This window comes from Coloeus monedula (genome assembly GCF_965178545.1).
Source record: "Coloeus monedula genome assembly, chromosome: 29".
NCBI classification, from domain to species: domain Eukaryota; kingdom Metazoa; phylum Chordata; class Aves; order Passeriformes; family Corvidae; genus Coloeus; species Coloeus monedula.
The window spans coordinates 3839821-3853443 of NC_138809.1; the positions used below are offsets into that span (position 1 = coordinate 3839821).

Here is a 13623-nt window from a genome sequence, read left to right on the forward strand (position 1 = left end):
CTTGGCCTCCGCGCACGGCGCGCGTCACGAGACCGGGCCCGCGCCGGCCGCCGTAGGGATGCCCGCGCCCCCACCCCCGTGCCACGGGGTGCGATGGGAAATGGAGTCCGTGGAGCGGCCCAGCGCCGTTAGAGCGGCCCGGGCCGCGAGGGGTGATGGGAGATGTAGTCCGGGGCGAGGGAGAGGCGGGGAGAGTGCGGCGCATGCGCTGTGGGCGTGGGAATGGGGGTGTTGCCATGGGAACGGGGGCTGTTGTCATGGGAAGGGGGGGCTGTTACCATGGGAACGGAGGGGCTGTTACCGTGGGAATGGGGAGTACAGGTGCTGTGGGATCGGGGGGTTGTTACCATGGGAACCGGGGGGGCTGTTCCCGCTGGAATTGGGGGTGTGGGCGTGGGAATCGGGGTGTGGGCGTGGGAAGAGGGGGGTTGCCATGGGAATGAGGGGGTGTTGCCACGGGGACGAGGGAGTGTTGCCATGGGAATGTGAGGGTGTTGTTGCCATGGGAACGGGGACAGAGGGTGTGGGGACAGGGAGCTGTTGGCATGGGGATGGGGACTGTTGCCATGGAAACGGGATGCTGTTGCTGTGGGAATGGGGCGGGGTTGTTGCCATGGGAATGTGCGGGTGTTGTTGCCACGGAAACAGGGGGTGCAGTTTCCCCGGGAACAGGAAGGGGGCGCTGTTGGCGGCGGTGCTGTGCGGTGACGTCACTGGTGTGACGTCACACCGCCTCGCGAGGCAGCAGGTGGGCCCCAGCACTGGGGTGGGGGTCGAGGCCAGGCCTGGCGGGGCTGGGGCTTGGGGGGCCCCGGGGTCATTGCTGGGGCCAGGGGGGCTCAGAAGGACCAGGGGTCCGGGGGGCTCAGAGGTCCACGGGCCCCGTGGTCATTCCCAGGGGTCCTGGGGGCCCAGGGGTCACCACCAGGGCCAGAGGGTTCAGGGGTGTCACTGCCAGGGTGACAGAGGGACAGGGACAGGGAGAGGGACAGGGAGAGGGACAGGGACAGGGACAGGGACAGGGAAGGGACCCCCAGGGCTGTGTCACCCCCGGGGCTGTGTCACCCCTGGGACAGGGACACCCCCGGGCCATGTCACCCCCTCCGCCCCCAGAACTGTCCCCCAGTGTCCCCCCCGGGCAGTGTCACTCCCAAGGGAAGTCCCACCCCAGTGACAAAAAAGGGGAACAAAGAGAGGAAAAAGCCTTGGACTGTCAAAGTTTGGGGATCCCCAAAAAATGGGGGGGGGGGGGGAGGGAAAGCAGGGCCCTCCCTGCTCAGCTGGAGGGACTTTGCTGTCACTGGGGAGGGGACAGGGGGACACTGGGCCTTTGGGACCCCCACACCACCCGTGGGGACCCCCACCCTTGGCTCCAACATCCCCTGGGACCCCCCAGTCCTGGGACCCCCATGTCCCCACCATGTCCCCACCATCACCCCCGTGTCCTTGCTGTGTCCCACCCTGTCCCACCGTGTCCCACCGTGTCCTTGCTGTGTCCCCACCGTGTCCCACCCTGTCCCCAGCCTCTCCCCACGCTGTTGCCACACAGCCCCCATCCTGTGTCCCCGACACGTGAGACGAGATGTAAATTCTCTTCCTTCCCCTTCCTCTCAAGAGCCACCACCCAGGGGACAAGTGGCCCCGGCAGCGTGTGACAGCCAGCCCGGGTGGCGGGGGACAGCGGCATGGCCGGGAAGGTGACACTGCTGCTGTGGGGTGAGGCAGAGAGCGGTGGGGAGGGGACACCGGGGGGCTGCGGGGTCCCCTGATGTCCCAAAGGCCAGCAGAGCCAGTGGGGGACAGAGCCAGTGTGGCCCCGGTGTGACCGGGCTTGTGGGGTGGCTGTGGGGACTGGGATGGGGGCAGGGATGGGGAGCAGGGATGGGGGCAGGGATGGGGAGCAGGGATGGGGACAGGGATGGGGGGCAGGGATGGGGACGGGGATGGGGACAGGGATGGGGACGGGGATGGGGGGGAGGAATGGGGGACAGGAATGGGGGACAGGAATGGGGGACAGGAATGCGGGGTCTGGCACCTTGGGGCTGGGGCAGCTGTGGGGACAGGGACAGGGGGACAGGAGTGCAGGGACAGGGACAAGGGGACAGGCACCATGCGGATGGGCCGTGGGGACAGAGGCCGTCGGAATGGGACCACGGGGACAGGGCCATGGGGATGTGGCCGTGGGGCTGGGGGGGTGACCTGTGCCAGCACGGGGTGGCCGTGGTGTCCCCGTGCCCGGGCTGGTCACGGTGTCCCCGTGTCCTGCCTTAGCCCGGGGTGGCCGCGGTGTCCCCGTCCCCGAGGCGTCCGTGCCACCTGGATGTGGCTCGTGGGCGGCTGCGAGGCAGCGCTGTCCCCTGGGAGCCTCTCCAGACCTGCTGGGGACTGTCCCCGAGCACTTTCCCACAAGCACCGGTGTCCCCACGGGGACAGTTCGGGGACAGCCCCACACCCCGCCCCCGGGTGCCGCTGTCCCCGCGGTGCCACCCCCACCCAGCCCTGTCCCTTCTCCCTTCCAGCCCAGACCCTCGGCCTCGCTGGTGAGTCCTCGGGGGGATGCCACGTCCCCGCCCCGCTGTCCCCATCCCGCGCTGGCCCTGGCAGGCTGGTGTCCCCTGTCACCCGCAGGCGCCCAGACCACCCAGCTCCTCGTGCAGCCCCCCTGGACACCGCCGGTGCTGTGGGACCGGGTGACACTGACCTGCCAGGGCTCGGGCACCGCCGCTGCCACCACCTGGTACAAGGACGGGCAGCGCTGGTGGCAGAAGGGACCCGACCGATTCGTTGTCACCAAGAGTGGCACCTACCAGTGTGACAGACCCGGCACCGGGCGCAGCCCCTCCGTGAGCGTCTCCAATGGTGAGGGGGGTTGGGTGTCCCCAGCCTGGCACTCGCGGGGTCCCCGAGGACTCTGGGTGGGCTCCGCTCCATGGGTCACCCCCCTGGTGTGACGAGAGCCCGTCCCCTGCACACGGGGACATCCCAGAGCATCCCAGGGCGAGCGGAGCCCCGTGTTGGAATTGGGGACCCCTGGTGCGCTGGGTGTGACCCAATCGGGGCATCCCGGTGCCATCGGGACCCCACGGATCCCCACGGTGTGACCGGACCCCTCTCATGTCCCCCAGACTGGCTGGTGCTGCAGGTGCCGGCGCGGGCGCTGCTGGAGGGGGACACGGTGACACTGCGCTGCCGGCGCTGGCAGGACAATCCGGTCACCGAGGTGCAATTCTACCGTGACGGGAACGATCTGGGGAGGTCCCCCTGGGGGACCGAGCTGTCCCTGTCCCCTCTGCAGCTGAACAACGCCGGCCGCTACCGCTGCAGGGGCTGGGTGAAACGCTGGGCGACACAAATGTGGGAGGAGTCGAAGCCGGTGACGGTGACAGTGCACGGTGAGCACCCCACAGCCGCCACCCCGACACCCGCACAGCCCCTCCCCGGGGACTCGGTGTGACCCCCGTCTCCTTCCCAGAGCTCTTCTCGGTGCCGGTTCTGGAGGGTCTCCCCGAACCCACCGAGGGGTCCCCCCTGAATCTCAGCTGCCTCAGCACCCCCAGCCCCCTGCGGCCCCGAGCCCCCCTCCTGCACCTCTTCTACCGGGACGGGCAGTTGATGGGGGTCCCGCAGGGGTCCCCGCAGCTCCTGCTGCCCGCCGTGGGGGTCTCCCACTCGGGGAATTACAGCTGCGAGGTGCGCTCCGAGTGGGGGACCGTGCGGAAGAGCAGCGCCCGGCTCCGCGTCACGGTGCGCAGTGAGTGCGGGGATGGGCGCGGGGAGCCCCGACAGTCGCCACGGGACCCCTGCCTGGGCACCCCCAGCCCTGCCTGGGGACCCCCATCCACCCCTGACACCTGCCCCGGGTCCCCTCATCCTTTCTCGGGTCCCTCCCCAGGTCCCCCAGCCCTGCCCCAGGTCCCCTCATCCTTTCCCGAGTCCCTTCCCGGGTCCCCCCATCCATCAGGGTCCCTGCCCCAGATCCCCCCATCCGTCACCGGGTCCCCTCACCCCTCCCTGGGTTCCCCCCCACCCCTCTCTGAGGTCCCCCCACGGTCCCCAGGTCCCACCATCCCCGTCTGGGCCCCCACACCCTCCCTGGTGTCCCCCCCATCCCTCTCCAGGTGTCCCCTCCCTGAACACCCCATCCATCCTTGGGGTCCCTTTCCAAGCCCCCCCCAGCTTTGCGCCCCCCTCTCCCTCCCTGGGGTCCCCCCGCCCCTCTCCAACCCTCCCCGCGTCCCTCACTGTCCCCTGGTGTCCCCCTCCCCCCGCAGGGGTCCCGCTCTCGGGGGTGTCCGTGTCGGCGCAGCCCCCCGGGGCACAGGTGGCACTGGGGGACCGCCTGGTGCTGAGCTGCGCGGTGGCCGCGGGGACAGGTCCCCTGTCCTTCTCCTGGCACCGGGGGGACTCGTGGGCACCGCTGGGCACCGGCGTCCACCTGGAGCTGCGCCACGTTGGGGACAATGACAGCGGCCACTACCAGTGCAGGGCCAGCGACGGGGACAGCGTGGCCGAGAGTGTCCCCCTGAATGTCACCGTCCTGGGTGAGTGGGACCCTCAGGAATGGGGTGACCCCACCCACAACATCCCCATCCCCCCATGCCAAGTGCCAGCCCCGTCTGTGTCCCCGCAGTGCCCGTGGCCAATGCCACCATCAGCCCCGGTGCCCTGGCACAGCCGGTGCGCGCAGGTGACCCCGTGACCCTGCGCTGCTCGGTGCAGGTGGGCTCAGCCCCTGTCACCTTCACCTGGCTGCGCAACGGCAGCGAGGTGGCCCGGGGTCCCCTCCTGGAGCTCGGCGACGTCCATGTGGGACATTCCGGCACCTACCAGTGCGTGGCCACCAACCAGCTGGGACAGGACGGGCACCGCGTGTTCCAGGCGCTCAGCCCCGAGCTGGCACTGACGGTGACACCGCGGCGACACTGGGACACAGGTGGGGTCACCCGGGTCACTGCGGGGGGCTCGGACCGCCGGGTTGGCCCTGGCGGTGACACGGAGGGGACAGGGCACAGGTGGCACCACCGGGGGTCACTGTGGGGGGCTCAGCCCGCCGGGTGACCCCGAAGTGTCCCCTTTGTTCCCAGCAGTGGCCGCAGGGGTTGGCGGGTCCCTCCTGTCCCTGGTCCTGCTCGTGGGTGCCGCCGTGGGCTGGCACCGGTGGCACCGCCGAGGTGGGTGACAATGGGGGCACAGGGGATTGAAAGGAATTTTGGGGTATTTTGGGGGCCTTTTGGGGGTCCTTCGGGGGTTTTGAGGTCCCGGGGTTGTTTTCGGGTCACAGAGGGTTGGGATTTTAGGGTTTTTTTGTGGGTATTTCGGGGCTTTTGGGGGGCGCTGGGGGGGTCCTGGGTGGGTTTTGGGGTCCTGGGGACGCTTGGGGTTGCAATGGGGTTGGGATTTCAAGGACTTTTTGGGCTTTTTGGGGATTCCGTGGGGGGTTGGGGATCTGGGAGAATTTGGGATTTCAAGGAAAATTTGGGGTATTTAGGGCTTTTTGGGGGGTCCTGGGGGGGGTGGGATTTTAGGATTTTTTTTTGTATTTCGGGGCTTTCTGGGGGTGCTCGAGGGGATTCTGGGGTCCCCTGAGGGTGTCCCCAACCCCTCTGACCCCATTGTCACCCCCTCCCTCTTTCCTTCAGCCCCCGGGATGCCGAAGGACAGGTGAGTGGGGGAGGGGTCTGGGGGTGTCCCCGTGTCCCCAAACGCCGCCCCGAGGTCACCCCATCGTCCCCATTGTCCCCACAGGACCTCCCCGGTGCCCCCCGAGGAGGGGGAGGTGTTTTACACCCACGTGGTGCCCACCAAGAGGCCAGGGGGTGAGTGCGGGGTTGGGGACAGGGACGTGGCACCCGCGGGTGGCACTGGGTGGCACCGGTGTCTCCTGCAGGGTCCCCAGGTGCCACCCCCGAGACCCCCCAGGTGACCTACGCGGAGCTGCCGGGACCTCGCTGGCACCCAGGGGACGGCGGTGACATCTACGAGAACGTGCTGTGACACTGGGGTGGCACCGGGTGGCACTGGGGGTGGCACCGGGTGGCACTGGGGGACGCCGGGATTGGGACTAAAACGGAGATTTTTGGTGAAAACAGCAGAAATTTAGGAATGGGATTCTCCGGTTTGGGGCTTCCCCTAAAAATCCCTCCTTGGGAGGCCCCAGAAATCCCGAATTTTGGGAGGAAATTCTCCCGGAAAAGGGAACAGGATGAAAAATGAACGGGAAGGACAAAATTAAGAATAAAAATGGAAGGAATTCGAATTTTCCAGGGACATTTTCCCAATTTTGGGGTTGCTTCGGCTTCTGCTGGATCCGTTTTGGGATTCCCCCATGACCCCAAAATTGAGGGGGATTTGGGTTAAAAAAGGGTTTAAAATAGGGATAAAAATGGGTTAAAAATAGGGATAAAACCGAGAAAATGGGTTTAAAATAGGGATAAAAAAGGGTTAAAAGGGGTTAAAAATAGGGATAAAATGGGGAAAATGGGGACAGAAATGGGTTAAAAATAGGGAGAAAATGGGTTAAAATGGAGATAAAGTGGGTTAAAACAGATAAAAATTGGTTAAAAACATAGATTAAAATGGGTTAAAATAGATTAAAAATCGGATTAAAAATCGATGAAAACTGGGTTAAAACATGGCTAAAACCGGGTTAAAATACAGATTCAAAAACGGGGTTAAAAATAGATTAAAACGGGTGAAAAGTGATAAAAACCGGGTTAAAAATAGGGATGAAAAAGGGGAAATAGAGGCCCAGATCCCTGGGGAATAGGGCTGGCATCAGGAGGCGGCAGGGTTGGCATTAAGAGGTGGCACGGTGGCGCCCGGGTGGCATCAGGAGGCGGCAGCGCTGGCCGTGGCCCAGGCTTTCCTCTCCACGCGGGCACAGTATCTGTCGGGCACTCCGGTGTCCCTGCGGGGGTGACAGGGGAGGTGACACAGGTGACGGGGGAGGCCACAGCGGAGGTGGCACCGCCGGCACCCGCACCTGAGGCGCTGCAGCTTCTGCTGCCCGATCTGTGCCAGGCGCTGGCAGCGCTCCCGCGCCTCGCGCAGCTGTCGCTGTCCCTCCTCGATGGCCGCGGCTCTGTCGCGCTGTCGCCGCTGTCGCAGCTCGCGGATCTGTCCCCGCAGCGCCTCGGCGTGCTCCCGCCGTGCCCGCTCCCGGTGCTCCTGCTCCTGCTGCTCCCGTGCCAGCTGCTCCTGGTGGCCACTGCGGGACAGGGGGTGGCACGGGGACGTCGCCACGGTCCCCTGGTCACGCCTGGCACAGCCCCCGGGCTGGCACTGGCGTCCCCGGCACCACCTGGTCACACCCGGCTCCGGGACACCGCCACGCCTGGCACAGCCCCCGGGCTGCCCCCGGCTGTCCCCGTGCCACCCCGCGCCCCACCTGAGCAGGGTGAGGAAGTCGCGGCGCTCCTGCTCCAGGTGCAGTGCCAGCTGCTGTCGCCGCAGTGCCACCTGCTCGCCGCGCCCGCGCTGCAGCTCCCGCGCCAGCCCCGCCCGGCGCCGCTCCCGCTCCAGCTCCCGGCGCCGCCACGCGCGTTCCGCCGCCTCCTGAGCGCGCTGTGTGCGCAGCGCGTCCTGCGGGGACACCGGGGACACTGGGGACAGCGCCGGGGACACCGGGGACACTGGGGACAGCGCCGGGGACACCGGGGACAGCGCCGGGGACAGCGGGGACAGCGCCGGGGACACCGGGGACAGCGGGGATAGCGACAGGGGACAGCGCCGGGGGTCACCGGGGACAGCGACAGGGGACACCGGGGACAGCGCCGGGGGACACTGGGGATAGCGACAGGGGACAGCGGGGACAGCGCCGGGGACACCGGGGACAGCGATAGGGGACACCGGGGACAGCGCCGGGGACACCGGGGATAGCGCCGGGGACGCAGGGGACACAGGGGACACCGAGGATAGCGACAGGGGACACCTGGGACAGCGATAGGGGACACCTGGGACAGCGCCGGGGACACTGGGGACAGTGCGGGGGACACTGGGGACACCGGGGACAGGCTCCCCCTGGGGACAGCGACAGGCTGCCCTGGGGACAGTGCCAGGCTGCCCTGGGGACAGTGCCAGGCTGCGCTTGGGGACAGCTCTGGGAGTGCCCGGCCCTGGCGCTGTCCCTGCTGCCACCGCTCCGGGACATCCCCCGACGCGGGGGCAGAGTCCCGGGGTGGGGACAGAGCCCCGGGGTGGGCACAGATTCCCCGCGCCCTTTGCCGGGCTGGGGACAGGGGTGGTGGTGGCATTGTCGCCGCGGCGGTGCCACCCACCCGCGCCTCCTGCCAGCCCCGGTCCCGCTCCTGCATGTCCCGGAGCCGGTCCAGCTCCCGCTGCCGCTCCCGCCGCACCCGCGCCCGTTCCGCCTCCAGCGCCGCCTCGCGCTCCTGCGGGGACACCGGGGACACGGCCACCCGCTGGGGACAGGGCCACAGCGGGGGACAGGCCCCGGGAGGTGACAAACCCCTGCCCTCACCCCCTTCAGCCGCTGCTCCTCCAGGGCCCGCTGCTCGTCGCGCCGGTCGCGGTCCCTCTGGCGCTGCCGCAGCCGCCGGTTCTCGCTGTCCGCGCACCTCATCTCGGCCCAGAGCTGCTGCTTGCGCCGCTGCTGCCGCTGCCAGGCCTGGGGACACCGCGCGGGGACACGGACCCGTCAGCCCAGCGCCCCGTTCCCAGGGGAATCCCATTCCCTGGGACCCCAAAGCCCTGGGACCCCCATCCCTTGGGATCCCACTCCTCAGGACCTTCAACCCCCGGGACCCCGGATCTCTGGGATCTGCCATTCCCTGGGATCCCCTCCCTCCTCCTCCTCCTCCTCCCTCAGGCCACGGTGGCTCCTTGTCCCCTCCCGGCGATGCCACCACGTCCCCAAGGTCACAAGAGCCCCGATCCTGCCCCGCGCTGTCCCCAGCCTCAGTCGTGGCCGATCCAACCCTTCCAACCCCTTCCCAAATTCCCCCTGGAATCTCGCACCTCCCAATCCTCCCTCTTCATCTGCTCCAGGCGCTCCAGGACCCTCCGGCCCTCCTGGAATTTCTGCTCAGCCCTCAGCGCCCGCTGCTCCCGGTGCTGCTCCATCTGCCTGAGCACCTCCAGCCTGGTGCTGGGAATGCGGGAGTGGAAAATGCAGGGAAGAAGGGAAAAGAAGGGGAAATGGGGAAAAAAAAGGGAAAAGGAAGAAGGGAAAAGAGGGGAAAAGAAAGGATAAGAAGGGAGAAGAAGGGAATAGAAGGGAATAGAAGGGAATAGAAGGGAATAGAAGGGAATAGAAGGGAATAGAAGGGAATAGAAGGGAATAGAAGGGAAAAGGGGAAAGGGGAAAGGGAAAAGGGGAAATGGAAAAGGGGAAAGGGAAAGGGAAAGGGGAAAGGGAAGATGGAGCCGCGCACCTGATGAGCTCCTGCTTCCTGCGGCGCTCCAGCTCCTCCTGGAACTCCAGCCCCTTCTCCCGCTCCGCTTCCATGATCCCGTTCAGCCGCCGCTCCTCCGCCGCCAGCTCCTCATGGACCAGCCGCTTCTCCGCCACTTGATGGTCCAGGATCGAGCTGCACTTGGCGGTCAGCAGCAGCTGCGGGACACCGGGGCGTCGGGACACCGGGAAGGGGAGCGGGAAAAGGGAAAGGGAGAAGGGCAGCGCTCCGGCCCTACCGAGTTCAGCTCCCGCATCTCGTCCTCCTGCTCCAGCCTCATCCCGGCCGCCCGCTCCAGCAGCTCCCGCTTTTCCTGCTCCATCTCCTGCTCCAGGTCACTCCTCCGGTCCCTCGGCTCCCGCAGCTCCTCCCGCCTCTGCTCCTCGCTCCGGGCCTGGATCAGCGCCTCCTGCGGGGACATTCCCGGGGATCCTGGGGAAAATCCCGGGGACATTCCCGGGGCCCTGGCACGGCCATGGGTGCCCCTTCCCACAGCCCCGGGCACCCACAGAAGGGTGGCATCCCTGGGGACAGTTCCAGGGATCCTGGAGACCCAAAAGGCTGGGGACAACGCGGGGACACCCTGGGGGAAGCCACCACCCCTGGGGACATGCGGGGAGTGGGAAAAACAGGAGGAGCAGGAAAAGGGGGAGTGGGAAAAGTGGGAGCGGGAGAAGCAGGAAAAGCGAGAGATGCCCACGAAAGCCGCGTCCTGCCGGGATTTGAGGGTCCTCAGCCGATCCGCGAGCTCCGGGACCGGACCCTGAGCCTCTTCCTGGATCCGCTCAAAATCCTTTTTCCCAATGATGAGAGAGGCTGGGGGCCTCTCCCGGGGAATTCTGGGGGGACAAGGACAGGGGTCAGGGGCACGGGGACAGCTCCCAGTGTCCCCTGCATCCCCAAATCCCACCTGGGTGGCCAATTATCCTGAGTCCCCAATTCCCCCTGAGTCCCCAATTCCTTCCTGGGTCCCCAGATCCCCGCAGGGCTCGGCCCAGCCTCACATGAGCTCCCGGACCATGTCCTTGCTGATGACCCGGATGGTTTTGGGTTTGTCCCGGAGCGAGGGCAGCGGTCCCGGGGCGCTCCTCACATCCCGGAGCATCACGATGGAGCTGGAGGGGCCCGAGGGCTGCGGGAAAGGACAGAGTGGAGACCCCAAAATTCCCCAGATCCCCCCACAAAATGCTCCCAAAATCCCCCCAAATCCCTCCCAGCCCGGCCTCACCTTCCTCGCCCGCTGCGGCCGCTCCGGCTTCTCCTTCTCCTCCTCGCGGTCACTCCTCGGGTCCCCCCTGTCCTGCAGCTCGGCCCTTCTGAGCTCCGCGCTCCGGACCTTCCGCAGGGACTCCTGCGGGGACAGCGAGCGCTGCCCAGTCCCGGGGACATTCCCAGGGACATTCCCGGGGACCCGCGCGGCTCATTCCCGGCGTGGGGTGGGGACACCGCGGCATCCCGGGACCGGGGACACCACGGGATCCTGTGGCCCTGGCACAGACAGGGGACGCGAGGGACTCCTGGGACCCTGGCACAGCCAAGTCACCCCTTCCCGCACCCCCGGGCACACACCCCGGGCCCTTGGACCCGTGGCATCGCTAGGGATGATTCCAGGGATCCTCCCCAGCCCGCCCTGGAGCCTCAAAAGGTGGGGGACAAAGCGGGGATCCCCTGGGGGAAGCCACCACCCCTGGGGACAAGCGGGGAGCGGGAAAAGGGGGATCAGGAAAAGCGGGAGATGCCCACGAAAGCCGCGTCCTGCCGGGATTTGAGGGTCCTCAGGCGCTCCCCACGCTCCTCCTGGGGCAGGGGCCGAGCGGATTCCTGGATCCGCTCAAAATCCTTTTTCCCGATGATGAGAGAGGCCGGGGCCCTGTCCCTGGGAATTCTGGTGGGGACAAGGACAGGGGTCAGGGGCACGGGGACAGCTCCCGGTGCCACCTGAGGTGCCCACTCGGCCACCAAGTCACCCCAGGAAGAGCTGGGAGACCCGATTTGGGGTGGGCAGGAAGGGGAAAAAAGGGGGAAAAGTGGCACCCGGATGGGATTTAGGATCCCAGGAACTCCTGGAAAACCCCGGGAGGGTTTTTTTTGCACCCCAAAATACAAATGCTGAAAGAATTTCAGCCCAGCCTGACTCATCTGGGGACATTTTGGGGCTATTTCACCCTGTTTCCACCAGACATCCTCGATCCTGGAGATTCTGGGACAGCGCAGTGACACCCCTGGGTCCCCAGATCCCGCAGGGTCCCCAAATCCCGCAGGGTCTCCAAATCCCCGCAGGGCTCGGCCCAGCCTCACATGAGCTCCCGGACCATGTCCTTGCTGATGACCCGGATGGTTTTGGGTTTGTCCCGGAGCGAGGGCAGCGGTCCCGGGGCGCTCCTCACATCCCGGAGCATCACGATGGGGCTGGAGGGGCCCGAGGGCTGCGGGAAAGGATGGGGTGAGCCCCCAAATTCCCCCCAGATCACCCCAACCCTCCCTAAATTCTCCCAAACCACCCCAAAGTCCCCCAAACCACCCCAAAGTCCCCCCAAACCCCCAAAATTTCCCAAAGCCGGGGGTTGCTGTGGGAAGGGGGGCTCAGGGGCCCGCGGAGCCTCAGCTCCAGCTCCAGCAGCAGCGCGGCCACCGAGGGCTGGCCCTGTCCCCTCCCTGTGGCCACCAGGATCTGTCCCCTCCCTGTGAGAGCCCCGGGACGGAGCCGGGGGCGGCCGGGGGGGTCCTCGGCCCCACCCCACGCCCGCTCCCGCCCTGCCCGGTGCCCCGCGGTGCCCCCGGTGCCCAAAGCCCCGCACCCGGCGCTCCCCGAGCGGCGTCTGATCCCCGGAGCGGCTCCGGAGCCTCCGCCGGGCCCGGCCCTGGGGCGGCCGGGGGGGAGCGGCGGGGTTGGGGCCGAGGAACCCCGGGGCGGCGTCCCCAGGAGGGCGAGGGGACCCCGGGCTGTGCCCGGGATCGCGGGCGGGGGATCCCGGGCCGGGGTCGCTGTCGCGTGCGGCCATCGCGGGGTCGCGGGTGTCGCGACCGGGGCTGTGAGCGGGGACCGGACCGGCGGCGGCCCCGGGGCTGTGAGCGGGGACCGGCCCGGCGGCGGCCCCGGAGCTGTGAGCGGGGACCGGACCGGCGGCGGCTCCGGGGCTGTGAGCGGGGACCGGACCGGCGGCGGCTCCGGGGCCGGAGCGGCCGCAACCGCCCCGCGCGAGCGGCACCGGCCCCAACGCCCCCAACGCCCCCGGTGCCCGCGGGGGCCGGGAAGGGCAAAATCCGAGGGGTGGGAACGGGAGGGAAAAGGGGAGAGGGCCCCCCTTGAGGGGATGCCCGGGCAGCGGAGACCCCTCCCCTTTTTCTTTTTTTCTTTTTTTCCGTCTTTCTTGGGTCTTTTTCCCTTTTCCTCTCTATTTTCTTTCTCTTTTTTTCTGTCTTTCTCCATTTTTCTCTCTTTCTCTAATTACTCCTGACTTTCTTTTTCTTTTTCTCTATTTTTTTTCCCTTTTTCTATGTTTTTCTGTTTCTCTCTCTTGGTCATTCCCGACGGTCGCGGGTGTCCCCAGGCCTCACTCCCAGGGAATCCGTGGATCCCGGGGGTCCAGACCCTTTGGAGAGGAATTTTGGGGATCCAGAGGTGGATCCAAGATCCCCAAAATCCCACCCAAATCCCGGTCACCTCCCACCCACCCAGGTTCTGGGAACAGGAAAATTCCCAATCCCGGAGTGTCGGGACACAGCCTGATCCCGTTCCCATGGAATCAGGACCTGGAAAGACCCCAAAAGACCCCAAAAAAAAAGCTGGAAAAAACCCCCAAATTCCCAATCTTTCCAACCAACCACAGCCAGCAGGGATTAAAGCAGACGGAATTGGTTTTTTATATGAAAACCGGGAATAAAAAATTCCAAGGGAATCCGGAGGGATCCCGGTTGGTGTCTCCCGGGTCAAACGTGGGGTTGGGCAGTCCTGGGCCAGCACTCCCGGGAATTCCAGCCTGTGCCCGTCCCCGCCTCGCCGGGAGACGCCGATAATTTATGGAAATAAATACAGGGAACAAAACCCAAAATCGCGGGATTCCGACGCGACGCCTGTGCCGGGTATAATTCGGGGGAAAAGCAGGGAATTCTGAGGGAAAACATGGAATCTTTGGAGCTGGGTGAGGATTTTCCAAGTCCAGGGATGGTGCTGGAGGTCGGAGGTGGCGGCTCCCAGCTCTTTGCTGCG

The 13623-nt window shown here is 66.5% G+C and overlaps 1 protein-coding gene across 1 annotated transcript; it reads right to left on the bottom strand.

The window, feature by feature from the left end:
- Positions 1-6828: 6828 nt before the first annotated feature.
- LOC309583114 (cilia- and flagella-associated protein 45-like) lies at positions 6829-12415 on the bottom strand (the record flags this gene model as incomplete). Its single annotated transcript, XM_082298640.1, has 13 exons — positions 6829-6907; positions 6983-7207; positions 7388-7581; positions 8277-8420; positions 8480-8626; positions 8977-9106; positions 9393-9571; positions 10114-10252; positions 10418-10545; positions 10642-10764; positions 11157-11298; positions 11712-11839; positions 12212-12415. The coding sequence occupies 13 exons, from the start codon at positions 12413-12415 to the stop codon at positions 6829-6831; spliced, it is 1962 nt and encodes a 653-aa protein (XP_082154766.1).
- Positions 12416-13623: the final 1208 nt, after the last annotated feature.